Here is a 27,998-nt window from a genome sequence, read left to right as displayed (position 1 = left end):
GGCCAGGCACTAATTTTGTGCAGTTTCAGGTGTGTTCTCAGTGCTAAATAATAATTAATACAGAATTGCAACACTATTAATAAATACCAACTGTGCAAACTATGCAATAAGTAGAAATTATTTCTGTTGCACTAGTGTGGCTCATAAAGAGGGGTCATTGCCTGTGTTGGTGTGCTGAGCTATTAGAACTCAAATTCTGCTGCAGTTATACCAGTGTTAAAACATTTCTAATAGACTTGTTATTTCCGTCTAGCAGCCAGAAATGCTGACTAACTTTCAGGATAACAATCTTTTATATATTCAGGAAACAAAATACCCAAGGGCCACTGGTGACTGACAGCTACAGTGCTCTGATTAAAACTGACAGTTCCTGATCAGCTCCATCTTGGATGTGTTAGTTCCTTTTCTCATGGGGAAGAGAAGACAGAGGACAAAAAATTATTTAATGTAATAGTATTAGGATGTGAGATTTTTTTTTCCTTTGCAATTTTCCAGGAATTTGCAACTCAGAAGTACCAAAGTACCTGAGTAATAGTGCTTGGGAGGGCAAACATTAATCTCTCCATGATGACTTTCCTATAACAAGGTACAGAAAATGCCAAGTGTTGGCTTCTAGTCATTGATTTTTGACTGTAAGAACAATGTGCTGATCAGTTAATATCTGGTGTTTGCCAGTTTTATTCCCAACTGGAATCAAGACAAGGAAGATTTTTTTTTCCCTCTAAATGAGAGAAATCATGGTGCTTTTGCTGATTTGCACTTACATACAGACTGCACAAGCAATTATTTAATTCCTAATGAAAAACCTTGAGTCGCTGGTCAGAACATGAGGTTGTTGGGAGCCATTCCTGCCCCACATAGTGAATGTATCTCCTGCTCTCCTCCCTTGCCCTTCTCTCCAACAGCACTTCTTAGTCATTGAGGAAATAACTTTATTTCCTTTACCTCTGTGTTTATTTAATCTCCTTTTTCAGGTATAGAGATGCTGGATGCTCAAGAGCAGTTAGCAACACCTCCCCAGCATCTGTTGCTGTGTGCTTTTTGGCTCTGGGGCGTACCTTGAACTGTACAGAAGAGCTGCAAAAACAATACAATTAATGAGTTCGCTTCATAACTAAATTATAGAAGGGTCTTGGCAGATCTGCTAAAGTTTAGGGTCACTTGCTATTTCCTTCATTAAACATATTTTTAAGTAGTCGAATTTTTCATGTCTTGCATGTTGGCAATTCCAGCTGTTTAAGGTGCAGTGGGAGTACTTTATGTTACCACAAAGCTACCAAAATTTTCAGGGTTTTGGACTGTGAATCAAGAGAGTTTCAACAGTTGCTGCAGAAAAGAGAGATAAATCAGTTTTGGTCTGCATTTCATTGTGCTTTTTAAACTGTCTGGAAGTGGCCAAAATTAGTAATGCTTCTGTAGTTATATTATGTTAAAAATATGTAATGGTTTAAATGTCAAACTGCACCTTATTGCAAGCTTACATTTGCCTCTCAAGTGTGCATTTAAATCACTTGCATTGCTGAAAGCCACTTAACAAGAATAAATCAGAAGTGGAGCTGATGTTTGAATAAAACCAGAAGTTATGTGAGTGGCTGGAGAAAAGTCTCTGTCTGTAAGCAGATGCAATCAAATCTGAATCAGGATTTAACATTTTTGATTCAAATATTTAGTCAAGCTCTATTATACCATCCCTTCTCATTTTCTACGTGAATGGGAAATACGTTCATCACCATTTAGAAATTACTGGGCTTTGTAACCTGATGATGTTTGGTTTTATTCACTCAGACTTGTGCAACTGAAGCACAGACCACTGCAGTCCTGAGTGGGAGAGATTTCCTGGGCCACTGCTGCCTGCAGAAGAGGTTTGTGTGCACAGCCTGAGCCCAGCAGTGGGAGAGCACCCATTGTCCAGGCAGTCATAGGTGTTCCACCTGTGGTCTCTGTCCAGAGACTGCCAGAAAACAACAGGCAGGCTCAGCCATGGTGAGGACACCGCTAGTTAATACATTTGTGTCACTGATCTGATAATTAACATGTTTGTAAATTCCATTAATCACGCTTTTGACTGGCAAGACCTCTATTTTTCAATGCTTCAGTTTGCTTTGTAGATTAAAACAAATGCATAAAAGTTTTTCCTTTAATGAAGGAAGCTGCTAAGATGAAAATCTATCATTATTATTTATTTTTTTATTTTATTTTATTTCTCCACTGTTTTCAGGTGTTTCTTTTATTCTGCAGGAGCAAGGTTTTGGTGTTTTTTTTTGATCAATGCCTTTGTCATAATATAGAAGATCCCTGTTTGCAGCTTCTATTTAAACATGTGGACTCCAGTTGCCTCTACTAGTATTGAGTCATCAAGACAGAAGAACTAAAATACAGACCTTACAGTCATGCAGGAAGTTTCTATTAAAAAAAAAAAGGTTTATAAGTATGGTGTTTCTAAAATATATTGGCTCCTTTGTAATTACACACTTTAGATATTAATACATATAATTATGAAAGTATAATTAGACTCTGGTAGGTAGTGTCATAACAATTTTAAGGTAGATTTAAAAATATCTTGTATCTAAATATCCCAACAAGAGCAATTTTTCTTTAGTGATATTCTTGGGTTTAATCTGGAGGACCTGATTCTAGACCCTGGGTTTTTTTGCTTTGGGTTTTTTTTCCTTTTAACCCAGAATTCAGTAGAGACTGAATTATTCTGTCTTTTAGAGGAACAGTCCCAAGCTTCTTCTGTAAGATTTCAGGGCTAGAGGAAAGCAAGAGCACACTTTGGATAATTTTAGGTTAGAGATTATTGTTACAGGAGTCTCGTGGCAGTTCTTAGAAAGCCAGGTAGTAGAAGACTGTGTTGGTGGGAAGCTGAAAGAACGTAGCACCTACAAGGTTGGGGACGGAGTGTCACAGTGTGTGTGAGGGCTGTTCACACGGGGACTGCAGACCCTCCTGCTCTGGGACCGGTTTCTTTCAGCAGATTCCTTTCCCTTTAAATCCAGAATAGTATCTTTCCAGTCCAAATTGCTATGCGGCGTGTGGTTTGCTGAGGGGAAAGCAAGTCATTTTGTGTCTCCCAGCGGCTCGTGCCGTGTCAGCTGTCTGGTGCCCCTGTAATTTCACGGAGATCCTGCTCAGAGCCTGCGCTGAGACCGCAGCTGCGGGCGCCCAGTGCCTTCCGCACGGGTGCCCAGAGGGTCCTGCTCCTGTCCTTGCTTTCCTTCCCTCCCTCCCCCCGGCTCTCACTTGTGTGTAATCAAATTAAGCAGCGGCAGCAGCCACAGCAGAGAAGAGCAGCTCTGTTTGAAGCTGTCCCTCCAGAATGTGCACACAGATTTCATCGCTTGCACCTGCCGTGTCTGGCTGCTGCTGTGACCTCGTGTGCCAGCAGCCTGTACTGATAAGCATTCCCTGTTCCTTCCATCCCAATTAATAATTTTAAGGACACTTAATTCCTTGCCAGCCTTCTAAAGCTTGTCTTTGTCCATAAACACTCTGCATTATTTTTGTAAGGGTCCAGTAGAAGAGTGCTTTCAGAGCATATAATGAAAGCTAGAGCAGGCAGTGTTAGGAGGTTTCTGTTAAACACATAAAGGCAGCGCTTGCTGGGCAGTGATAACTGTGTGAGGATGCTGTGTCATTCTTCTGGAGCAGTCACTCATGCAACACTGCAGACTTCTCTTTGAAACCCTCTGTAGGTCCGTAAAGCCTTTCTTGCTGTTTCTATTGAGATCCTTGGGCACTGTGCCTTCCCTGAGTACAAGACTGCTGCCCTTTCCCTGTGCAGGACCCTGTGCCAGCCACAGCAGCTGCTGTCTGGCAGGGTGGAGATGCAGCAGCACATGAGTGTGGAACAGGCACCAGGCTGTGAGACTTGCCAGTCCTGTGCAAGTCCTTCCTCTGTGCTCTTCACTGCCTGATGAACTCCTTGGAGTCAAACCAGTCCAAAACCACCATCTCCATCACTACCTACAGGGTATTTCCTTATGCCACAAAGCCATCTCATTGAAATATTTTATGTTTCAAAGTACTGACGTGTTTCAATCCAGAATTCTTTGGTTCCATACAGATGTGTATCCACTCCCTTTCTACCACTGAAGACACCAGTGAGACAGGATGAGCACAGGGGATCTATATAAGAGCCCTGCTGAGACTAAGCACTAAATTGGTGTTTGTTTTCCTTTGGAGTTCATTGCTGCAGCCCCCCCCACTGGGGATAACTTCTCCTGTGATGGGTAATTTTCATTTGTGCAGCAGATTATGCACATCCCATGAGTGAGTGTTACAGGTAACAGTACCCATGGAAAGGTGTCTCTCTGCTGGAATTAGCAAACATTAGTGGAACTGAACAGGGTGTAGCCTCCCTCATTGATTCTGCTGTTGCATTGTTAAAAACCTGATAATCTTTTTAGCTGTTCAGTCTCTCCCATTGGAAATTGCTAAATGTAGTTGCTTATGTACAAGCAAGCTCAAACAATGGAAAATATATGAAATATGAACCCTTTCTTTGTGAGGTGGGAACATTTATCTTGCTGTGGTGAGGAATGTTCACCTCACATTTCCGAATATTGTGTTCAGCAGATGAACTGTTTCCTCCTTCTCCTTCAGGTTTTGGTCTCTCCATTGGGGACAGAGCTGAGTCCATGCTTAGGTGGGCTGTTAGAGTAATTATCCAAATGAACAGGCATGGCTTTAAAGGTGCTGTTGTGTGATTTTATTGTTACTGAGTGGGGCAGGTGGAAATTGGCTTGGTTCTTGTTTTGTTTTTCCATAGTTCAGTCTATTGACTTGTAGATGAGTGAGAATCTCATTGGGAAAGAGCTGCCTTTTGACTCTAGTATTGTCCCCAGCTGGGAGAACACTGAAAAATGCAAGGGAACATTAAAAAAAAATCCCAGAGCTGACAGCCTCCAGTCAAGCAGCATGTTTGCAAAGATGATGGAAGTTTTCATGTGGCTACTGAATTTTATTTTTGCTGGGTGACTCTCACTGTTCAATGGCTGAGAGAAACCTCCTTGTACAGGCATGGGCATCATTTTACAATTCCTAAGGTAAAGAGAGTAAATGATGGAGAAACATTGTTCTTAAACAGTCTCAGCCTGATTTCATGGAAACAAAATAAATACAAACCCTCTTTTTTTTTTTTCTTTCTTTTTTTCTAAAAAAAAGCTCTTAAAATAGAGATGGGGTTAAAAGGAGACTGTGTCTAATTTTGTTAGCGTTGTGGTCCTAATTTGTCGCTCCTGGTGACTTGAATTCCTCACAAATTGCTGGTTTGCCTGCAGATCTGTAATTCCCACATGCTGTAATTTTGCCTTTAGAAATGTTGGCCATGGGCAGCTCTCTCTTTTTGAGCTGGAATTTTGAACACTTTAAACTCTTCAGCATGGTTTTTCTCTGTTTGGTGGAGGTAGAGGCTCCTGCCTTTCAGGGAGGATGAGCAGCTCTGGGTTTGCTGGGACAGAAAGTCCTGGGAAGGCAGTGAGGATGAGCAGGGGTGCAGGAGTTGCCTGCTGTGAGTCTGGAGGCAGCACCTGGGTTGTGTTGTCAGCTGTAAATTTGTACCCTTTGGAAAGCAGCGTAGCCATCCAGCAGAAGGGTGTGCTGGAGAAACAGGCTGTCCTCTTCTGCAGTTCTTCAGTATGTGAGATCAAGATACTGTGGCATCAAAATCTGAGGCATTTGTTATGGAAAATCCAAGAATTTTCCAAATAATGTGCCCTGCTCTATAATTCCTGTCAGCTGCTGGAAGGATCAGCTATTGCTATGAGCCTTTGGCTGGTTTGAAATCATTAGCTACATGCTTTGAGGTTCAGCTAGCACCCAGTCTCTTCGTTTTATGCCATATGTTTAAATGTTATGTCATAAACTGAAAGAATAGATCATTTTTTATCTTATCTCAGAACTTGAAATACTGAGATGAAAGGAGAGATGGATGTGAGTTACACTTTGATCTGGTTTTCATAATTTCAGTTGGGTTTCATCTTGGTTTTGTTGGGTTTGGGGTTTTTTAGGAGTCCAAAGAAATTTAACTTTACTCTATGTTGTTTGCTTTTTACATTGGTTTTATCCTCTTAGCATCTGCTGTTGTTATGACTGTTACTGCTCTCATAGCCTCAGTATGGATCTCTCAAATAAGAGAATATGAGAAGTAAATGCAATTAACCAACTATTCAGATCTTCAGGGGCTTATGAGGTAACTGGAGTTGTGGATGGAGGTCAGTCTTGAAGTACAAAGGTACTTTCAGCTCTTGGTATTTTTACTTTTCTGCTCAGCTCTAAAATTTACTAAAGTCTTGATGCTTACTAAAGTATTCATGGATGCATCTTGAATCTGAAATGCCTGGGGAAGGCTCTTTGGTTATACAGTAATTATGGACTGTTTCCATTAATGCTTAGGAATTGCAGTTAAAGGCACTGCCAGGAGTCTGGAGCTCTGCTTAGCACGTAGATCACCTGTGCCCTAGCCATAGGCATGGATTCCTTCACTGCCTTTTCCTTACCCCCATCTCTCTGCCCTTGGCAGCCCTCAATGATAAGGTTGATCATCTTTATCTGCTCCTCAACACACTAGTGGGGTTTTATGTTGATTACTGTGAAGCAGAATATGGGCCTGCAGTGTTCTCTTGTGCAGGCCCAGCGATGGAGAGAAGGCAAAACCACATGCTAGAATTTCATGAAAGAAGAGTGTGTAATTTAAGCAAAATGCTTTACTCGATAGGCTGCAAGCATCTATTTTTCAAATGTGCTGTGAAATGTTAGTAGTGGGTTTCTATAAAGACATTAAATTGTGAAAGAGGAATGTTTATTTTTGGGTCAAAAAGTTTCAGAAAGGAAAGGATATGCATATCTTGATCAAAGTTGAGTAATGTCAGGTTTGGAAGGAAAATAGCTGGGCTCAAGTCTCTTCACATTAGTGTGAATACAGGGCAGTTGCAGAGTGTTTATGTTGTACAACTGAGCACAGCAAGGGTAAAAAGGACAGAGGAGGGGCTCAGTCATGTCAGGGTCCTGCAGCAGGCACACAAGGAATGCACAGGGGGCCCTTCTTCCAGGGAGACCATTCTTCAGACCTGCTGTATGCCCTGGGATAACTCAGCACAGCCTCTCTGTGCTTTCCCACCTAGCACACCTCCCACAGCAAGGCTCTCTGGCACATAAAAACTCCTCCCAAATAATCAGTACTCACAGGGGCCCTGTAAGTTGTTTGTCATTAATACTGTAGTGTTGGTGATGATGCTGATGTCTGCCTTGTGCTTGGTAAGTGGGAACAGCAGCCAGGAGTCGATCCTGAAATGGCTTCTCAGAGAAATGGAGGTATCTGTCATCTACCTGCTCCAGTTGTTTCCAGGCTGCTAGAAAAGCACTGCTGCTCACCTCCTGTTATTTGGCAGGGCCTTCCAGTGCTCCTGCAAATGAATAGGCACTTAATTTGTGAATGAGCTGACTTGCATGCCTAATTTCCTTTCACACCTCTTGTTTGCTACTGATGGAAGTGTGCATTAAAACAGGAAGCTTTCCCTGCTTATTCTGAGAGTGTGTGTGTGTGAAAGGCAGAAAGAGGGCAAGGGCTGTAAGTAAAAACAGGTTGATGGAGGGCTTTGAAATACCTTTACTGTGACAGAAATGGATGTGTTTCAAAACATATCAGTTGCTATAAAGGACTTGAAGAGGAAATTGATGCAACTCAGAGCACTTTAGGAGGCTCTGGAACCAGTCTGTATTTAGCTGGAGCAATGGAGGTGAGGATTAGGACATGCTTCAGCTGGAATAATGTGTTTGGTCATTTCTGAAGGCTTTCTGGAATATTTTTAGGCAGGAACATTGTTAATTTTGTCTTATAAGGCAAATCAGTCATTGTTTTCTGCAGGGAGGGGAAGGTAATGCAATAACATAGCTCCCCCTTTCCCTTCCCTTTCCCTTCCAGGTGATTTTGCTGCCTCTCTACTCTGGGCATGGCCACACAAGTAGTTGCTTTGGCAGGTGACTTGGGAAGCAGCAGTAAGAGGATCAGGGCAGGACAGGTTTCTGGGAATAAGCAGCTGATAAGCCAAGTACTGGGACGCTGTGCTGATTGGATAAGAAAGATTAGGCAATTAAATTTTTGTGGGGGCAAAACCCCAGACAACATCCTTAAGGCATGGTAGTATTTTGTTAACAAAGCAAAAGGCAGAGGATTTTATTTACTTGTTGCTCTATGGCTGCAGAGTTTGTTCTGCACCAGTTATATTATAAAAAAAAGCCTTGAGTTGATCAGCATAGAATCATAGATACCTTCAGGTTGGGAAAGATCTCCAAGATCCAGTCCAACCATTCCCCCCCACTGCCAAAGCCACCACTAACCCATGTCCCCAAATGCTATATCCTCACATCTGTTAAATCCCTCCAGGGATGGTGCCTCCACCACTGCCCTGGGCAGCCTGTGCCAGGACTGGACAGCCCTTTCAGTGAAGATATTTTTCCTAATATCCAACTTAAATCTCTGGATACCTGTCAGAGGGACAGAAATTATGCATTGTTTTCTTGTATTCTCCTTTAATTTGTGTTTCTATTAATCTGTGGCCTTGTTGTCTTATGTCTGAGCAAGATTTTTGTGTCAGGAATCATCATTTTTCTGTTTACAAAAAAATAAGAGATATGGTGCTGAAGTCTGATGGAAATTTACACCCTACAGATAATAATTGCCACAACTATGGCCACTATAATGACTTGACCTTTCAATTTTGCTATGGAACTTAGAGATAAATAGCTTTTGGATGTGACAGAGTTGTATTCTGGATTTGGAGCCTGTTTTTTTCCTGTTTGGGGAATTTTTTGTACAACCATGTGGGTTTGTAGAGCTTAGTCTTATAGTATTCAGTAACAGCTGTTTTAAGGAGAATGCCAAATCTCATAGGAGATGGCATTTGTTAAATCCTACTTCTCTAAAAATTCGGTTGGATTCTGTAAGTGCTTCCTTGGAAAGCCACGGCATGAGGCAGAGCGTGTGCTGCTGTCAGATGGAAACTAAAACACAACAAATGTTTGCTGGTGACTCAGGGAAGATTTGCCTTATGTGGAACTTCTGTGAAGCTTCTGCTTTCCTTGCTGCAGTGGGGAGGTTTTTCAGGGAATCACAGAATTGTTGAGATTGGAAAAGACCTTTAAGACCTTTAAGTCTGACTGTATTTCCAGCACTGCCAAGGTCACCATGTCACCAAGTGCCATATCTACAGATTACTCCATCTACCTCTATTAACCTCCTTCCTCCAGTTCTACTTGCAAACTCATCTTGGCCCATTTTCCTAAAATTTGCTGTAAAAATAAGTACTTAAAAATTATATAAGCATGAAGTTTACTAGAAAATATGTAGCAGGGAATCAAGAAATCCTTTGCATATGTTTAAATGGTGCTTGCAGTGTGACTGCCATTAGGCTTAGACTATTTTGTTGATGCTGTTGCTCCACCACGGCAGAAATCTCATTCCAGCTGCATGTGTGAAGGGTGTAAATATCAGAACTAGCAATTTTCCTCAAGCATTTTCTTTGCATTTGAATGGAGCATAGAAAAAAAAAGCATCCGATCTGACAAGCAAACCTGATGATAGCTCCAGGAAAGCAGTTTTTTGTTTTTGTTTTCAAAGCAATTTCTGTAGTTTTCCTCCACTTGTCTATTGCACCATTTAGCTGAATGGTGATATACTCTGCCTCCAGCACACAGCAGGAACCTTATGTCTATAGATGTTTTATGCAAACTTTTCTTTTTCATGTATCCTAGGGTGGTGTGCTTAAGGTGAATATTTTTTCCTCCTCTCTCCCCAAAAATGACATTAATAACAATATAAAAAGGAGGAAATTATACAAAAAAGAAGGTAGGAGTAGGATGGAGTGTGTCTGCGTTTGATAAATGTCTTTTTCATTTCTAACACTTGAATTTTTAACATCTAATGTCTCTTGTCACTCAGTATCTGCAGTCCTCTGGGCCCTGAGTGTACCAGAAGAGAGGGAAGAGCAGTTTGTGAACCCACATATGAGGAGGTGAATTAATGGTGTTCTCTGAAATTATAGGTCATTTAAAATGCATTAATTGCAAGAAATTTCTCAGTCTCTGCCATTGAAGATATCAAGCTGTATTTTCTTACCTGTAACAGACACTGATAGGGACACAGCTAAGTCAAGAAAGAAACTGAAAGTCAGTTCCAGGTTGGAAAAGGCTGTGTGTGTGGTTTTAAATAATGGCCATATAAAAGTCAAACTGCTGATCATGTTTCTGAACACAGAAGGAAAATCTGCTCTATTTGGTTTCAGTTTCAGTGTGCAAGGAGCAGCTCGCATTCCTCAGTGTCAGTTCCATCACAAAGTGGGAGCAAAATGAACAGGAGAAAAAACAAAAATGAAATCCATTGCATGAGAATTGGAGTTGACATGAAAGGCAAGTTTCTTCATTTTGGGAGGAGTAGCCCAGATTCCTAGTAGCAGGGAAAGAAAAAAGCTCAACTGATTTAGGGTATAATTTTTCTGAATATATAATATATATCTTGCAATCCTAGTAAATACAGGATTTTAGGATTTGATTATACTTACATTAGAAATTTCTCATGGTTAAAACAGAGTCTCGAGGAAAGATGGATGGTAACTCTTTCCCAGCCCAACTTCTGTGCTGAATGAATGGGTGACTGTGATCCTTCTGGCTACTAGCAGTTATATATATTAGGAAGCTGATAATTTTCCGTGTGTTTGCTACATCTGGGATTTAATGCAATAAGTGTAGCACTCTGATAAGGATTTAAAAGCAGTAGATACATGTTAGGCACTTCTCCAATCATTTCAGTTCTCTGTCCAACTTTTCCAGATCAACCAGCTATATGGCAGATCCTCAAAATTGCATCCGTTTCCTTGAGGATCAGCAGGTGCCCTCCAAGCATGCCATGGGTATTTCAAGAGAGGTGTTAGTAAGACTAATTTCCTAGGCAGATTGCTGTTCCAGGTTTATATATGCATTAGCACAAATTATTTTCCCCTTGGTAACTTCTAGTTTTCTATTCATATTTTTTGATCCTTATTAAATTTAAGTCTGTGGTTGGGGATTGCAGGAGTCTGAAGAAGCATGAACAAGACTTTCAAGGTGATCTGCTTGTGAGTTTGTGTTCCTTATTACCATTGCTGTAATGAATGAACAGGTGCCTCATAGAATGAGAAGTTGCACAAAGAGCAGTTTTTCATTTTTCTAAGATGGCATTGAAGATAAAGAAAGCCTATTGGTTTGTTTCCTTTCCCAAACCACTTGCATTTGGTCCTTCCTCACTTCCACTTTCTCTTCCCTGCCAAACCAGGTGGAGCAGAGGGAATGTGCAGTTTCTCAGTCATGCACAAAGCACTTCCAGGCTTGCCAGAGAGAGGAAGAAATTGGATGACATAGATGGAATTCTCTTTTGTTTGATTTCCTTCCTCTCATTGCTGCTGTCATGAACATGTGAAAATTACCTCTAGCAAAACACTTAAGCTGAGATATAATCTGCCAAGGGAATTTGGGCATACAGTACCTGCTTAAAATAACAATAAATTAGACAGTTGGATGCCTTATTCTCAGTACAGCTTTGAAAGTCTCTGGCTTTAAGTATAATTACAAATAAGATTTAAACAATGTCATTATTTATACAAGCTGGCTATGAGTCATGAATTACATCTTTCTAAATTAATAAAAAGATTAATTTTCTCTTGTTTTCATTTCCATCATCTCCAATACCTTGCGGGGAAGAGCTTAAGGAATAAACTGCTTCTGGGGCCCTGGCTGAAAACCATGGCAGTGCGGAGGCTGCTGAGGAATGCTGCAGCTCCCTTGTGGAGTGCATCCCTCCTGGGGGCACCTGGGTGCCTGTTCAGACCTGCACACAGATCTGCTGGCTTTGGGTGGCACTCACAGCAGGGTGTTGGACTGAGTTGAAAGCGCCCTCGCTAGCTTGGCTTTGGCCTGTTTGAAAGCAGCTCTTTGTGCTGGGGCAGCTCACCTGTGCATCCTGTCAGGTCCTGGTGGATTTACCTGCCGCCCTTATGTGCTCAAACATGTTCAGTGGCACCTGTGTCTGCACCACGGTGTGTTCTGCACTTCCCTCCAGAGCAACGTCCTTGTTCACCACACAGGGACTGATGTGAGCAGTGACAGCAGGTGCTCTACAGCCCAGCAAACCCCTCATGCACCAGGAGGGTGCTTGGAGCCAGCCATGATTCCAGCCAGTGGCAGGAGCAGGATAAAGTCTGGGATATGCCACACTTAGGCAAGATTTTAAGCCTGCTCTCCACCTCCAACATGCATGCCCCACAGCAGAATGCTTGACACAGAGTTTTTTATATCCAATAATCACTTTATCTGATGGTATCAATTTGGTGCTCAGACTTTGCAGTACTTCCTGAATCCTCAATTACTTACTGCAATTTACTTACCACACCAGCATTTTGCTATACTGTGCATTGCCTTCAATACCCAAACAGCACTGAGGCTGGTTTTCCCTTTGCTTCAGACTGGCAGTGTTTTTATTTCCTCTCCTATATATTATGCAGCGTTCTAATGGGCATACAACTCAGGTGCTTCATTTTCTGCTTACTGTCTAACTCAAGAATAAATGAACAAAAGGATTGACATTTTTCCTGAAAGAAGTGCCTTTGATACCAGTGACTGAAGTGCAGGACCAGTGTGTGGATTACTGACTATCCAGGTTCAGGACTGAGTTGCCTTTTACTTTTGAAATGGATCTTTTCTTTTTCTTCTCTCAGTGAGAAAGGAAGCTCACAGGACACCAACAGGCTTCTTCATCAAAGCTCTGCCTTTTGTGTTCCATTTGGTGGCTAAGCATATTCTTCCTGACCCCATCTCTTCAGTTTAGGTATTTCTCTGCAAAAGAAGGGTGTGGGTAGGCAGGGAAAGATTCTGTTTGCTTTATTTCAGTGTTAGTCCCTTGTGTGCAGCACCTGTGACTGATCTTGATTATCTCTGAATTTTCAACAGCTTTCTACTTCTTACATAACATCCTGAGATAAGGAATGGGAGTTAGGGACTACCCCAAAAGCCAACCACCACCAACTTTATGTGGTGTTTATCTTACTGAATGACTGACAGTGTTGATTAACAGAAGAGAGAGTTGTAAGAGACAAGGGATAATGCACACATTTCCAAGTTTATAGATGCAGTGGAATAATACTGCTTCTGTATGGAGAGGAGGAGCTGCTGTGGCTGACTCTGGACCTGTAAAGCAGATGGTTGTTCTGAAACAGGAAAGTCACTATGAGAGAGAATGGGGAATAGAAAATAAAAGAACTTCAGCAATTCCAATAAATGGAGACATGAATTGCAATGGAAGCAGTTTCTTTTAAACAGAGAGTATTTTGTAAGTCGGTTTCTCTCTGGATTATTCATTATTTCCCTCCTCCCTAACTGTTTTAATCCATTGGCAATTTTGGCCACACTAGAAGGAAGACTTCTTCACGATACAATACTGCTGGAGCTTTCACAGACATTTGGAGCCAGGGAAAGGAGGGAGTCCCTGCAAGATGAGCTTAATGTTTATGAGATGTGAAAGAAACCACAAAGGCAAAAGATTTTAAATATCCACCACCTCTGAAAAAGCTTGGAGATTGCTGTCTCAAGTATAAAGCCATAAAAAAACAGGGATCATTAGTTCTGCTTTTAGGAAATAACCTTTTGCTATAAACTTGCTGTGAACTGGCTTGTGGGACCTTGCCAAGGCTTTCTTTGAAAAAGATGTGGGCTTCTCTGAGCCCTGTACTGTGGTTAACTCCTGATCTAGTGATTAGCTGTCCTGACTCCAAGGTGCACCTGTCATTAAGGAATTAATGCACATTTCATGAGCAGAAGCTCAACAAATTAGAGCCTTTTGCTGTTTAGAGTTAAGAGGTGAAACTCCTTCTTTAGCTGTATTGCAGTGTCTCCTGAAACAAGTGGAGGCTATGTACTTTATTTCTTCTGCTGCATTGTTAATTACCACAAATTAAGGAGTAGGTGACTTGGTGACAGCAATTTTCAAAAATCTGACTCTCGAGAAATGAAGGGTTCAATACCACCCTATTTTTTTTTTAACCTGAAAACTTTCTATACAAGGTGAAAGCAAGGAGTTTGTGTGTCCTGGAAAGAATGTGCAATTATTAATTTTTTCCCAGGTTCCTGTACTCATCTATTTTTTAAGCAATTCATTACTGAATACCCCAAGGGATGTTTAATGAAACTTGGTATAACAATGAAGTTAGAGTTGGAACTGTATTTGTCACTGGATGATGCTGAATTTAAGTTTGGCATTCATTGAGGGGCTGCAGCGTGTCCAGAGAAGGGCAGTGGAGCTGGGGAAGGGTCTGCAGAGTCAGTCATATGTGGAATGGCTGAGGGAGCTGGGAAGGGGCTCAGCCTGGAGAAAAGGAGGTTCAGGGGGGACCTTTTGGCTCTGCACAACTCCTGACAGGAGGGGACAGCCAGGGGGGTTGGCCTCTGCTCCCAGGGAACAGGGAAAGGAGGTGAGGGAATGGCCTCAAGTTGCACCAGGGGAGACTCAGGTTGGACATGAGGAGGAATTTCCCCATGGAAAGGGTGGTCAGGCATTGGAAGGAGCTGCCCAGGGAGGTGGTGGAGTCCCCATCCCTGAAGGTGTCCAAGGAATGACTGGATGTGGCACTCAGTGCTCGGTGCTGGGTGACAAGGTGGGAATCAGGCACAGGTTGGATTCCATGATCTGGGACATCTTTTCCATCCTCAGTGATTCTGGGGTCTCTGGGATGCTCTCAGCATGCTGCAGGAGGAACAAGGGTTGATCTCTGGCAGAGGAGGAAGGCAGCTCCAGGGGAGAGTAGCCCAGGCTGAGGCTTGGGGGAACTCTTGGGTCTTTCTGGGCTGTACTGCTCAGTTAGACGTGAGCTCAGCTGTACCACTGTGCCTTTCCCTGCGTCCCTTTCCCATGCTGAAACAGGCAAAGATACTAACCTAAATGAGAAATACTTGGTACTTCCTGAGACAAAATCACTGTAGAAAAGATGTTTCCATTTGTTTTTGTTAAATACCCAAGTGCTTGTTAATATAATTTCAGTGTAATGTTTCCCACTATGACTATATTCGCAGTGGTGTATTTAGCCACAGGAAATGTTTCCTTTCCTTCAATCCTGGTCTTTCCTTCAGAGTGGCAGTAAACTTTTGGCTCCTTGTTTTGCCTCACAACAGTAAAGACACAGGCAGGCCTGTCATATCACAGACAGTGGTTACTGTGAAATCAGACCTTCAATCAAAGGCTTTTATGTCTGCAGTATCAGAAGCTCAACAGCCTTTATCACTTACCCACCATCTACAAATAAAATTTGAACGTGGAAAGTGATTAAAATGGGTCTGCTTTACCAACAGAGAAATAAAAGCTGGCCTAAATAAGACAGACTCTCCACTAATAACAGCAACAACAATGTTTCTGTCTGGTTTTTATTTGGGATGCACATCTTATAATTAATCTTCCTTCTCCTAATTTCCCTTTCATCTGGGGCCCTTCCAAGCACTTCATGAGAACATAATAACCAAGCCCAAGTGTATCTGTGACACACATGATTATTGTTATTATCTTCATTAGGTTAATGCAGACTCTGAAATTCTGCATGATCAAGTAACATGCCAAAGGTTAAATAGTGATGTAGTGTCAGGATTGAGAACAGAGCAGCCCTGTGTCCTAATTCAGGGCTGAATTCAAGTTTTGCTCTGTTACCTAGGAGTGTGCATCACTGTCCTGTTACCATGGCCCTTCTCCTGGAGGTCCTGTGGCAGTGCAGCTTGGGAAAATCAAAAACCTTGCTATGAAGGGTGTTTTAGCTCCAGAAACCACTGCAATTTGCACTGAATAAAACACTCTATTAAAAAAGCAGGACAAGCCCCTTTTGTGCTGTGAGGACTTCCTGGTCTGTAGCCACATGCCCACACCACTGACTCCTTGCAGGTCTGGAGAAGCCCTCGCTGTCATGCTTTTTTTAATGTCCCCTCTTCTCATCTGAGTACACACTCTCATGCAGGTATAAGGTTTTATCCACAGATTTTTGCTATATCAGCCATGGACCTATTGTGGAACATTGTCAATTCTTTACTAGATCATTTTAAGAAGTTAGACCGAGGCATTTAAATATCTCCTATGATAACTCCAGAGCTGGTTTCTTTTCTTTAATAGTGCTGTGGGTAAGCTGTGGGTTCCTTAACAAGCTTTTGTGCCCTACACAGATCTTTGAATACCTGTGTGCTCTTACTAATTACCTGTACAAAGGCCCTTGCTTTGTCAGTGAGATGAATTTAAAGACACTTTGCTTAGAATAACTAATGGACAGTTGGGCACCATACTCAGTTGTGACCTGACACAGCTTGACCAGGACCCAGAATGAAATAAAAACACTCAGTGTGTTTCTGTGGGAGATAAAATGCCTGTGAGGAGTGTCACATTGCTTTGTGCTCAGGAAAAGGTGTTTTAATCTGAGGGAGATGTTGGAATGGGTAGTGATAGGAGGACATTTCCACTCACACACAAATTGAAATATGCCCATGGTTAGAGCTCTGCAGTTGGCTGCTTTAAACACTTATGACAGAAAGCTCAAGGTGGTTCCAGGAATCAGACATGGGCAGTGTGTAGGAAGGTACCCCCATTCAGCCTCATCTGTGGGAAAAACATCTCCCTCAGAGCATGTGAGGATAAAACAGGACCTTTTGATTTATTTACATCATGCAGATAGTTGGATTCTTGCAGATCAGTGCACTTGTGACGGGAGAGTTCCCCAACTGAATACCAGGGTGGAGAGAAGGAGCAGGAGGAAGGGAATATGTTGGATATGAGAAGCTGCTGTAGGGATCACAGTACTCTCCAGATCAGGGTGGGTGAGGGGACCCCAAAAGTCCTAATTATGGTGCTCTAGAGAGAACAGGGAAAAGAGGTGGATGAAAGGAAGCATTGTGTTATGGTGGCCCTGGAGCAGCTTTATCCTCCCTTCTTATCCTCCCTCTTATGAACACGGGCTGAGAGAGCTGGGCCTGTGTAGCCTGAAGAAGAGCAGGCTCAGGGGAGACCTCAGTGCCCCTTCCAGTGCCTAAAAGGGCTCCAAGGGTGCTGAAGAAGGACTTTGGACAAGGGCCTGCAGTGCCAGGACAAGGGGGAATGGCTTCCCACTGCCAGAGGGCAGGGATAGATGGGATATTGGGAAGGAATTCTCCCCTGTGAGAGTGCTGAGGCCCTGGCACAGGGTGCCCAGAGCAGCTGTGGCTGCCCCTGGATCCCTGAAGTGCCCAAGGCCAGCTTGGATGGGGCTTGGAGCAACCTGGTCTTGTGGAAAGTGTCCCTGCCATGGCAGTGTTTTGGGACAAGATGAGCTTTAACATCCATTCCAACCTAAACCATTCCATGATTCTTTATGCAGGCTGATAGATTCATGAACCTACCTGCCATGTTCAGCAGCAGTCTCTGGGGTGTTTAAAGCATGTGTCTAAGAGTAAAAGGCTATTCTGGATTACTAAAGCTAGGGTAAGTATTTTTAGCTGCGTCCAAAAGCTTCTTCATCTGGAATTTTAAACAAGGTTTAGGTAGCTACTTGAAATAGTGGGGCCTTGTGTTCTTTTACAGATTTCCTGTTGTCTTAAAAAAGAGTGGCAGCACCAAGTTTGTATCACAGTTTTATCCAGGTTTTAATTTGTGCACGAGATGCTATGCACAATTCCAGCTTTTCCTGCTTGTGCACTTAAAGCCTCATGAGCCTATCCAGATCTAGGTCACAGGGGGAGATTTGTGTAGTGGACATAAACATTGCACAGCCACTTGTGAAAATCAGTGTGCAGGAGCACTGAAGATGTGCTCTTACACCCCCGTACTGGCATGAAGTTGACGACAAGAGCTCTTTGTTAGCCCAGGACCATGACAGTGGATGTTTCATTCTCTGACTGAGAAATCTGACAGTCATGCTCTACGGAAACCTGCCTGGAATGTGCCTGACATTCCCTGATGGGCTGCTTTGCTCCTGGCTGCTGCTCTTCTGCAGATCACTCTGTACAAGGTACCTCTGCATCTGGCATCTCCCTTGCATTCTGTAAAACATTCTTTGTGGTAAAAAAGAATAGCAAGCTCCTTACAATTACATACAATATACCAATGTGCCCTGGACAGCTTGTGATGTTCTGAAATAGCTGCGAGGCACTGCCAAGCAGAAGCAAAATGCAAATGAGAGATGAGATGCAGTCACTTGGAAGTATGTCCAATCTGAGTGCACATTTCTACAGATTTGATAGAAATCTTCTTAACTGGAGAAATTAGCTGTCATCTGCTGTAAATCATCAGTCACTAATTACCCCAGTTCATTCAGTCTCCTGTGTCACAGAAATGTGCATAGCTGTAGGAGAAAAGGAAGTGGGTAAAAAGTGCTAGAGTGTGGAACTAGAGAACATTGAGGATTTCTTCCTTTCACCTTCACAACCTTGAAATTTACTTTTTTTTGTGTCTCTGATTTTTTTTTTTTAGTTCAACAGTTTGAATTTACCTTTATTGTTTTGAAATAAAATCAATGAGCTCCAGAGACATAACTGCTTGTACATAGAAGTGCACATAATAGCCCAGGCTTTTTGGTGGGATTTGTGTTCCCAACCTGCCTGAAAACCTCAAATCCAACAGGTGGTGTGTCAGAAGATGTAACAGTGCAAATTCTCATGGTATGTGTGAGTGAGGTGGCAGCAAAGTGGTTGTGCTTTCTTAGACTTGGGTTTAGAACTATTTACCTCATGCCATGCACACTATTAGTTCTCAGCTTAGTGCTGATAAAATATTTGCATGTGCTATGACTGGTTCCAAGTCATTAATACCCACCTATTTACTTGATAAGGTAGTATCAAGCATTCAGTAGAATATGGTAATAAGCTTCAAATGTATTTGGTTAAAATATTTACTTTTATAAAAGTAAAGGCATCAAACTGATTCTAAGAGCCCAATCATTATGTATTGTCTCTGGAACTCATAAATACCTCTTTTCTTTCTTGATTTTATCTAGTCAGAAAACCACGAGGTTACAACTGTGAAGTCTATAACCACATCCATACAAAGACAGCAAAAATCTCCAAAATCTCTCCAAAAAAAAAGATTTTGTAGATACTTATTTTAATTTCCTTGCAATTTGTGGCTCATGCCAGTTTCCTGACTCATCGTCACCCCAGTATGGTGATAAGCCAAGTTTTCCAATAAGGAAAACAAGGGAGCAGTGAGTCACTAACTGAATTCATATGCACTTGATTTGCTCTATCATTATCCATACTGGTTTTATTTATTTTAATTAGTTCATATACAAAGTCTCTGAGATATGTTTCATTGCATGAATTAGCTCAACTTGTTAGTCTTGTCTAAAGATTAGAAAGGCAGAAGACAAGTAGAGCTTCTGGTGGCAGGCCCAATTTTTTCTGCTGGAGTCCGCGAGGAGAATGTGAATTGGGGGAGTATCTGAATTTTCTGAGATTTGAATAATTGAAATAATAACGTTATTTTTTGAGGCTTTCCTCTTTGATGTGAAAATCTGGTGAGGTTGCTGCTTAGATCTAAAATGTCCCAAGAGTAATTTTTTTTCCTCTGGTAAAGACTGTGTTTCATTCTGTGTTTGCTTTAGATAAAAACCCCCAGAAACTGGGTCTAAACTGAGTCCCGAGCTGGAGATGCTGGGAGAAAGCATTGTCTGAAAGCTGTTAATGGTTCCTATCCTTTCAGATGACTAATATAAACCTCAGCTACTACTTCAGTTTCTGTTGGTTTTTCAGATTTGTAAGAGGTTCTGATTTTTCCCATTCTACATAAAGGAACTGTTCCAAGTCTCAATGAATAAGTTTGGTTTTAAGTTCAGGTCTAGGTGCCAATTCATTTTAGTCTGTCCTTTGAGCCAAATCCTGTCACCTGTCTCCAACTGAAGTCTTCCCTTGGCTTGTGGGAGATGCTGATTATATAGGCTAAGCAGGAGTCTGCAAGTGAGATGAGGCAGGGTGAAATGAGGGATCTCCTTGTAGGGAGCTGTGTCCCAGGTGGAGAGGAGAGTGAAGTGACACTGTGAGCTTCTCCTCAGATTTGGCCCATGTCATTTTTAAGTCTTGCGGCTGAGAGCTTTTGTTGCAATGGGTCATAAATGGAAAATGTTCCATGTTTTGGAATTTATTTAAGCTCTTTGTTTCATGCTGGCCAAGTATCCCATGTTCCCTATTTGACAAGGACATCCTTGCCAGCCATAGTCCTGGGAACAGACATACACTGTAATTAAGGAGATGAAGGATTTGATTAGGGTGTGGGTTTACCAATGAGGCACCCAGCATTTGGCAGCCATGCTTGCATTCAAACTCCTATTTGTTTTGTTTTGGATTTTTTTTTTTTAATCCCAACAAGACTGGCTGTCCTGTGCTGCCTTCCCTAGACGCCCTGACCCTGTGTTAATTATGCCTTGTGCTAATCGATTCTACACCTGATGAACTTTTTTATCTCCTCCCAGTCTTCCAGGCAATTTTGAGCTCAGACTTTGCATACCACATTACACTGGAGTTTGTGTTAGAGAAACCGTCATTTATTACTGCCAGAGCAAGAAGCTGCTTTTTTAATATACTTCTTTTCCATGCTCTTGATTAATCACATTCCTTATTTTTTTTTCCCTGATGCTTAATTACTTGTTACATGCTATGCAGGTAAGCCAGTAGTAGCCTTTGGGAATGAATGAATAAATGAATAGCTCAGATACTTCCCTACTGATACAATAATAATGACAAAAACATTGAATGGAAAAAGTGGGTGTGACAGGTGGTGTGAGTCTCCAAGGATGACATTGGTTTTGATTCAGAATAGGAATGTCACCTCAGACAGGCATTTCTATTTCATTTCCCAAGCAGTCGTGTGTGCTTTGCGGGGCTTGCAGCGCCTGTCCTTCCAAAAGCCCCCTGCAAATGCTGCTTGGAGTGAACAGCAATTCTCTGCTGTGTCCTGACAGTCCAACACCATCATCTGAGACAAGCCTCCACCTCATCCCCTTCTGCAGGTAGTGGGAGGCTCTCAGTGCCTGCAAAGGCTGTGAACTCACACTTCTCTGGGGTTCTGTTAGGAAATGGCTGGAGCTTTGTCAGGGGAGGTTTATGCTGGATATCAGGAGAGCCTTCTTTCCCCAGAGGGTGCTGGGCACTGCCCAGGCTCCCCAGGGCATGGGCACAGCCCAGAGGCTGACAGAGCTCCAGGAGCATTGGGCCCCTGCTCACAGGGATGCACAGGATGGGATTGTTGCTTCCAGGAAAATTCAGCAGGGCCAGGAGCTGGACTGGATGATTCCTATGAGTTTCTTCCAGCTCAGGATATTCTCTGATTCTAGTCTTTGATTTTTAAGGAACTGTTTCATGTCCTGTGAATGACATCAGGATCCTGGCTCACTCTGATCTTCAGCTCAAGCTGCTGTGATTGTCTCTTCCCAGCGCTCTATTACTCAGGGAAACCCCTTCCAAAGGACGCTGCTGTGGGTGTTGGCAGTTGCTTTTCAGTGCTTTCTAGGTCACAAGTTTCATGCATTCCAGTGTGAACAGATCTTAGGAAACCCTTGTTTTGATTTGTCTAATTGCTGGGTTTGTTTTGTTTGTTTCTTTTTAATCCTGCAGCATTATTTCGAAACCAAAGACTGTTTCACCAGTGTGTATTGTCGTGTCATGCAACAGTGGAAACTAGTTTTGCAGAAAGAAAGTTGGTGTTTATGTCCCAAGGAAGCTCCTGTCAATGTTTTCAAGCCAGATGTCACCAGGCATTTATCAGTACTTCAAGAGCAGGCAGGGAATGCTTTCATGGCAATCCAAAGAAGGTAATGCTGCATTTATATTCCAGACTTGCTAGTTCTGGCAGCAGTAGGGATTTATCTTCAGGTACAAATATCAGTAGGGCTACCACGGTGGTTTTCTGCAGCTGAATATTTAAATAGGACTCAAATTGTGACGCTGGTGTTTAATAGCTGGTGGGTGGCTGAGCTGAAGCAGCTCGTTTGAAGCTCAGGGATCGGTGTGTGAACTGCTGCTACACCTTGGGGTTGCACTGAAGATACAATCACAGAGACTTCAGAATAAACTTCTCTCCACCTAATCTTTTCACATGTCTCTGAAGAGACAGGTGTGTTGCACCACTCCTCTGCCTCCTTAATGCTTTATTTGAAGGAGGTTGAATATGGCTGCAGGCATGAGGAAGAGCATGATGGGAGGAAGGAGGTTTGTGTCTTTAATGGATAGAAGGCCAGGCTTGGCTATCCCTGCTTAGCTACCTCCCTCTGAGGAAGCTGGTCCTGGAAGTACCAGGGACCACAGTCTGGGAAGAAAATGCCTTTGCAAGGAAGAGAGGTAGGCAGCAAGCGGTAATAGAAGAAACAGTATTGTCAGTATAGAGTCTGTGCTGGCTCTCAGGGAGTTGAGAGTGTGAGTCTGGGTCCCCTAAAGCGAGGTCCAGACCTGCAGTGGGGCAGGAGGGAGAGTGCTAGGGGCACACATCCTGTATCCTGTGGAAAACCATGTGCTGGTTCCATTCAAGCACTATCCTTTTTCCCCATTAAAAAATGCTTTTAAAAATGAACATGCTTTCTTAAGGAAGCAGTTATGTTGGCCAGTGGTGTTGCAGCACACACACAGTATTTAAAGAATGTGAGCTGCAGACCTGTGCCTTTCCTTCTATAGCTCTGCACTCTGTGCACAGGCCAACTCTACATTTTGCACCTGCCTTGGAAGCAATTTGAAAGCAAATAATGATGTTTTGTTTTGGTGACTGGAAAATGGGGCTGTCCCAGGGAAGCTCTAATGTGTTTTTGCTTTGAAATTGTCATTTCACTGTGGTTTGGCTAATGGACACTGTTTCTTATCATGGCAATGTATACAGGCAGCAGTATTTGGTGAAGGGCCCACATAGAATCCTGCAGCTTTTGATTTGTTGTAGCTCAGATCAGGGACACAAACCCTATCTAGGCAAGCAGCTTGCCTCATGCCTCATGTGGACCACCTACCTCCCTGTCTGAAGTGTGAACCACATGCTTCCAGGAAAATTCAGCTTTCCCAAAGTATTTCCCCTAAAACAGAGATAACCTGGGCCATTAAATGTGGATTTGCATTCCAAAAGCCTCAGAATCAGGTCTTTTACAATCACTGCTTGTGAAGTGATCAGTAAAAAGATCAGCAGTACCCTAGAAATCCTCTGACCCTGTAAGTGGATGAGGTCAGGCATGTCTCTCCCTATCTGTAGCACTCCATGACCTTTTATCCTCCAAATTGCTCCTCAAAGTGCTCTTCATGCCCAGTGCCCACAAAAGTCTGATAGCTGCCTTGGTGTCTGTCAGGTTCTTAGACATTAGGCCTGGTAAAGGTCCCCTAGAGATGGCTGCAGTAACCAGTCTTTGCTCTTCTGTCTGGATTCCCAGTAACTCCTGTCCCTGTGCCCATCTTGATCAGCACTCCTGGCTGGGTGCTGCCTGTGTTTCATCTCATTGAGTTCCAAATCTACATCAGCATTAACAGTGTCTGGTTCAGCTGCTGAGATGCTTTGGGAGATTGGCACCATGTTTCCTGTATGTTTGCTCAGCCCTGAAAATACAGAATGTGCTTAAGAAATAATAGGTGGGAGAACACAAGGTGCCATGTAATCATAGAGATATCCCAAATGGCCAGCAGCCCTCCAGAGAGGTTCTCAAGAAGGCTGGTGCCTGCTGGCTGCTCTTGGCTATTTTGAGATCGTCCTGGGTCATAGGTATGAGCTTTAATCCAAGAAAGACTTTGCCAGCCACCTCTTGGATTGCATCAGGTGCTGTGAGACACAGCACTGCAAGCAATGTGGTCATTGTCTGGAGCCTGGCTCCAGCTCTCTCCCTTCCCATCATCTAGAAGCAGAAGGGAAAGTCAAAAGCTCTATCATTTTCCTGTATTCTCCCCTAGTCTATCATTGCTTAATTGTATCCCTAAATCTTATTAAATTCTGAGGTGAGTCATTGCCACAGCGAGGTGGAAGCAGAGCTGAGTGAATTCAAGAGAGGAGGAGTGTCTTCCCAGGTGAGTGGCTGAGCAGGAAAACTCCCACAGCAGAGAGCTACTATCACTTCACAGGTGTGTTGCATCATCTGCCCACTGTTGCCTCTAATTTAATGCTCTAAACCCAAATCAAAACACCTGTAGTCCAAAGAGAATATAAAATAACTTGGAGTACTAAATCTATGCCATTTAGACATGCAGATCTCTCTTAATCATCTGAGACCTTCTTCCAAGGTCACACGGGACTTATAATTGTGGTTCTGCATTGTTCTGTTGCATTGACTCTCCACAGAACCCACTTTCCTCTCCACCACCAGGATAAAATTGTAGGATTAATCCAAGTGTCTGCATGTCTGTGTCCAAAATGTATTTCATTTGTGGCTACAGGAGTTCAGGCTTGTAAAACTCATTATGATCTGTAGGATGGTGAAACCACTGTCACTGGACAAATAACTTGTCACAAACTGGAAACTCTCCTCTGCTTTTTTTTTTTTTTTTTTGTATAGGCACCATTATATTCCCCTCTACTTTCTGTTCTGTTTTCTCATGCAAATCCATAAGTTTGTTTTCCATCACATCTCAGGCTCCTGCTTCTCATAGCTTTTAGAAGTTTAATGTGCACCTTTGGCTTTCTGTCATTGCTGGGAATATGTTGCTGAAGGTAGGAGAGCCACCTTTCAGGGTGCTGGATGGAGCTCTTGACATGGGAGTGTATTCCCTCATGGCATACATTCCATCTAGAGGAATGTATTCCATCCCCTGCTCAGCTGCAAGCAATGGGTAGGATATTTCATTTCTGTGCAGCACAACTGAGTGATGATAGGAGAGCATGGGAAAATACTGTACTCGGTATTTCCTGTCTTATTCCACATTGTTCTTGAGGATGTTGATGAGTTCATTGTCCCTAAAATTGGGATTATAGTGCCCAGGAGTTGTTTTGACTTGTTGAGCTTTGCCTGATGTGGGCTGTCTGGAACCAAGAAGTACTGGAGCACAGTGCTCAGACCTGGTTAAGCTCAGTGAGATTTCTCACTGGGTGGGAGAGAAACATTTGGGTGGCATGAGAAACATTTTTTTTTGTGGAAGGGTGGAACACCAAGGGGAGCACTAAGTCAGCTACACCACGGAGGGGTTTGCTGGGCAAATGCAAATTCATTTTTGCTCATTATTTGCTGCCTGGATAATGGTATCTTAGTTGTTAATGGAGCAAACTAGGAAAGCACACTCAAGAAATGCCAGGGCACTTTGCAAATTGAGTTTAATCTGCCATCCAAGAGAAAGCAAAGAAATTCCTGTTGAAATTGTAGTAGACCGCAATGTTCCAAAGGAAAAGAAAGGCCAGGGCAGCACTGCCTCAGAATGGATGTAATCAGGCACTTAATCACAGAATAATTGAGGTCAGAAGTGACCTCTGGAGATCATCTATCCAAGTCCCCTGCTAAAAGCAGGGTCAGCTAGAGCAGGTTGCACAGGAGTGTGTCCTGTTGGGTTTTGAGTATCTCCAGGGATGGGGAACCCACAACCTCTCTGAATGTCCAAGCTTGACCTCCCTGACAGTAAAAATTCATTTCCTTATGTTTAAATGGACTTTCCCAGATTTTAGTCGTTGTCCTTTTCCTCTTTAACTGGGCACCAGTGTGAAGAGCCTGGCTCTGCATCTACCCACTTTTATCAGTAATGACATACATTAATTAGGTTCACACCCTTCCCCACCCTCAGCCTTCTTGTTTGGGGCTAAAGAGTCTGATGAGAGAATAGGGAAGTGGGAGTTGTTGCAGGAGGTTGAGCTAATGCTTCTGGGCAGCTATTGAGGCCTAAAGCCCACCTGAATGCTGCCCTGAGTAAACAGTGATATACAAATAGTACAGAATAGCTCAAATGAGCTTTCTTGCCTTTTCTTTCCATCTCTCCATCTTCTTCTTTTCCTTTAGTATCTTTAATTTATGACTGTTCCCTTGTCATTGTCCCAGATGTCTTCTGGGAATAGTAATCTCTGGGTCTTTTATCTCTCTGTGTTTGTCAATTGGTGTGATTTTGGCAGTCCCAAAAGCTAGGACATTTATGGTGAGTGATTCAGGTTGTTCAGGTTGGTGCTCAGTTGATTTCTGTAACCTGCAAAGATGAGTGTAATGACTTTGGATAAAGCCTTGGACTGGAATTTGAGCTGGTGGTGAACTTCTGTGGATGTTCAGTGTGGTTAGAGAATGGTTTTCTTGTTTCTAGAAAATAAACTTGCACATCTCAGGTTTGGGGAAAACAATGGTCAAAATAAGGAAGTCCCACATCTAAAGAGAGCAACAGCCTCAATTCCAGACCTAGGAAGTCAGATGCTGGTTATTTAGACCACTGACAAATATTCTGGCCTATGGATTTGCATCTGAGACCACTGGACCATGCACAGCTTGGCAAACCTGTGTACCCCCAAATGAGCTATTAAAGCCCTGCTGTGCGTTTTCATGTTGGTTTGTTGGTTACAAGAACATGGCTGTCCCATATACCTGATGTTACACATGTCAAAATGTTTGATACAAAAATTTTAAATCTAGTTAAATGTGTAAATACTTCAAAACCTGGTAATTTTTCTTGTGCCAATTAATGTATTGGGGTTCAAGGAAGACTGAAGATTTGGTTTAGTTCTGCTTGTAGCTGCTTTAAATCTGAGCATCTGGTCACTTACCCACCTTTACTAAGGTATTTTAAATATATTTGTTATATTGGCTTTGAAAGTAGAAACTCCCCAGAACTAGTTAAATATGAAACCTTTCATCATTGCTATCAGTCTGTCATATCTCCTACCAGAAGAGACTTGTTAAAACTTGTCTTGGATTCAATCTGTCTTGTCAAACCATTGGAAGCACCTTAGGTGCAGAATGAGTTTCCCTGTATTTCTGTGAAATAACAGAAGTAAGAGGTCTGGATTATGAAAAAAAAAAAAAAAAAAACACACACACAAAAAGAAAAGCCTGATCTTATTTAAGGAGAAAGAAAAGACCAGTTACCATTCATGAGGATTTAATTCCCAGGCTCATTGTATGATATTGCATCTGCCTACCTCTGCTTTTATTGTAGTAGCCCAAAATTACTGAGAGTGCATGTACAGGAAAAAAAAAAGTACAACCTTTAGAAGTTATGTGTTAAAACTGGAATTTGAAGCTTTGCTGATGCATCACAATAGGTTTGAGTTGAATACTTATCAAAGGCTGAAGGCACTGAGCATTTTCTGTTTTCCTTGTAGGTGTGTTACTAGACATCCAGCAGCACTTTGGAGTCAAAGACAGTGGGGCTGGCTTGCTGCAGACAGGTAAGAAAGAGTGTTTCTTCTCTCACTGCTCTTTGTAACATTCCATTTCTCTGATGGGTGCCTACAGATTTCTTCATTATGATGCATAGGCATACTGGTTGTGAAATCTACTCTTAGAAAGGTGAATAAATACACTCCTACTGGGAAGCAGGAGGAACATGGAGGGGGTTTTTTTTGGCCTTGATTTGCTATTGGGCAGGAAATTGGGTCTCAGAATGACTTGAGTGTAGAATGGGCCAATTATTTTATTTACAAGAACTAAATTCAAACAGGAGATGGTTCCTTCCCCTAGATTAGAAAACTCATGATAAACCTACACCAGCATCCTGGTCACTTCTTTAGGTTGGTAATAAGTGTGGTGTATTTTGCCCTTCAAGTGCTTGACAGAGAATCTGCTGAATGGACAGTCCCTGGGAGCATGGTGTGGCATGAAAATGTAAAACTCACTGGGGCAAGAACCTGAGGATGAAAGCTGTAGGCAAGGCTAACAACCACTGCATCCATGAGAACTCATGGATTAACAATAGCCCTGGAATTCTGCTGTTAGCTTCCAGCATTTCTCTTATTGTGCAAGGAAGGATTATTGCAATTCTGATGTCCTTTTAATGGAGCAGGCATTTTCATGTCTCAGACATCTTTAGGCAGAGCTGAACAAGCCCAGGAGGACCTCAGCTTCTCT

The 27,998-nt window shown here is 42.5% G+C and overlaps 1 protein-coding gene across 3 annotated transcripts in view; it reads left to right on the top strand.

Moving 5' to 3' along the window:
• Positions 1–27,998, top strand: part of LOC121351459 (protein spinster homolog 2-like) — a 134,514-nt gene that overhangs the window by 8,918 nt on the left and 97,598 nt on the right. For all 3 annotated transcript variants that reach the window (XR_005954799.1, XR_005954798.1, XM_041463601.1), the window contains exon 2: positions 27,254–27,319. Coding sequence is in view for 1 of the 3 variants with exons in the window: in XM_041463601.1 (XP_041319535.1) it covers positions 27,254–27,319 (66 nt within the window). In the remaining 2 variants the exon portion in view is untranslated. The remainder of the gene's footprint in view (positions 1–27,253; positions 27,320–27,998) is intronic.

The sequence above is a fragment of the Pyrgilauda ruficollis genome, unplaced genomic scaffold (genome assembly GCF_017590135.1).
Source record: "Pyrgilauda ruficollis isolate IOZ18807 unplaced genomic scaffold, ASM1759013v1 scaffold168, whole genome shotgun sequence".
NCBI classification, from domain to species: Eukaryota; Metazoa; Chordata; class Aves; order Passeriformes; family Passeridae; genus Pyrgilauda; species Pyrgilauda ruficollis.
This window is presented reverse-complemented; position numbering and strand designations above follow the sequence as displayed.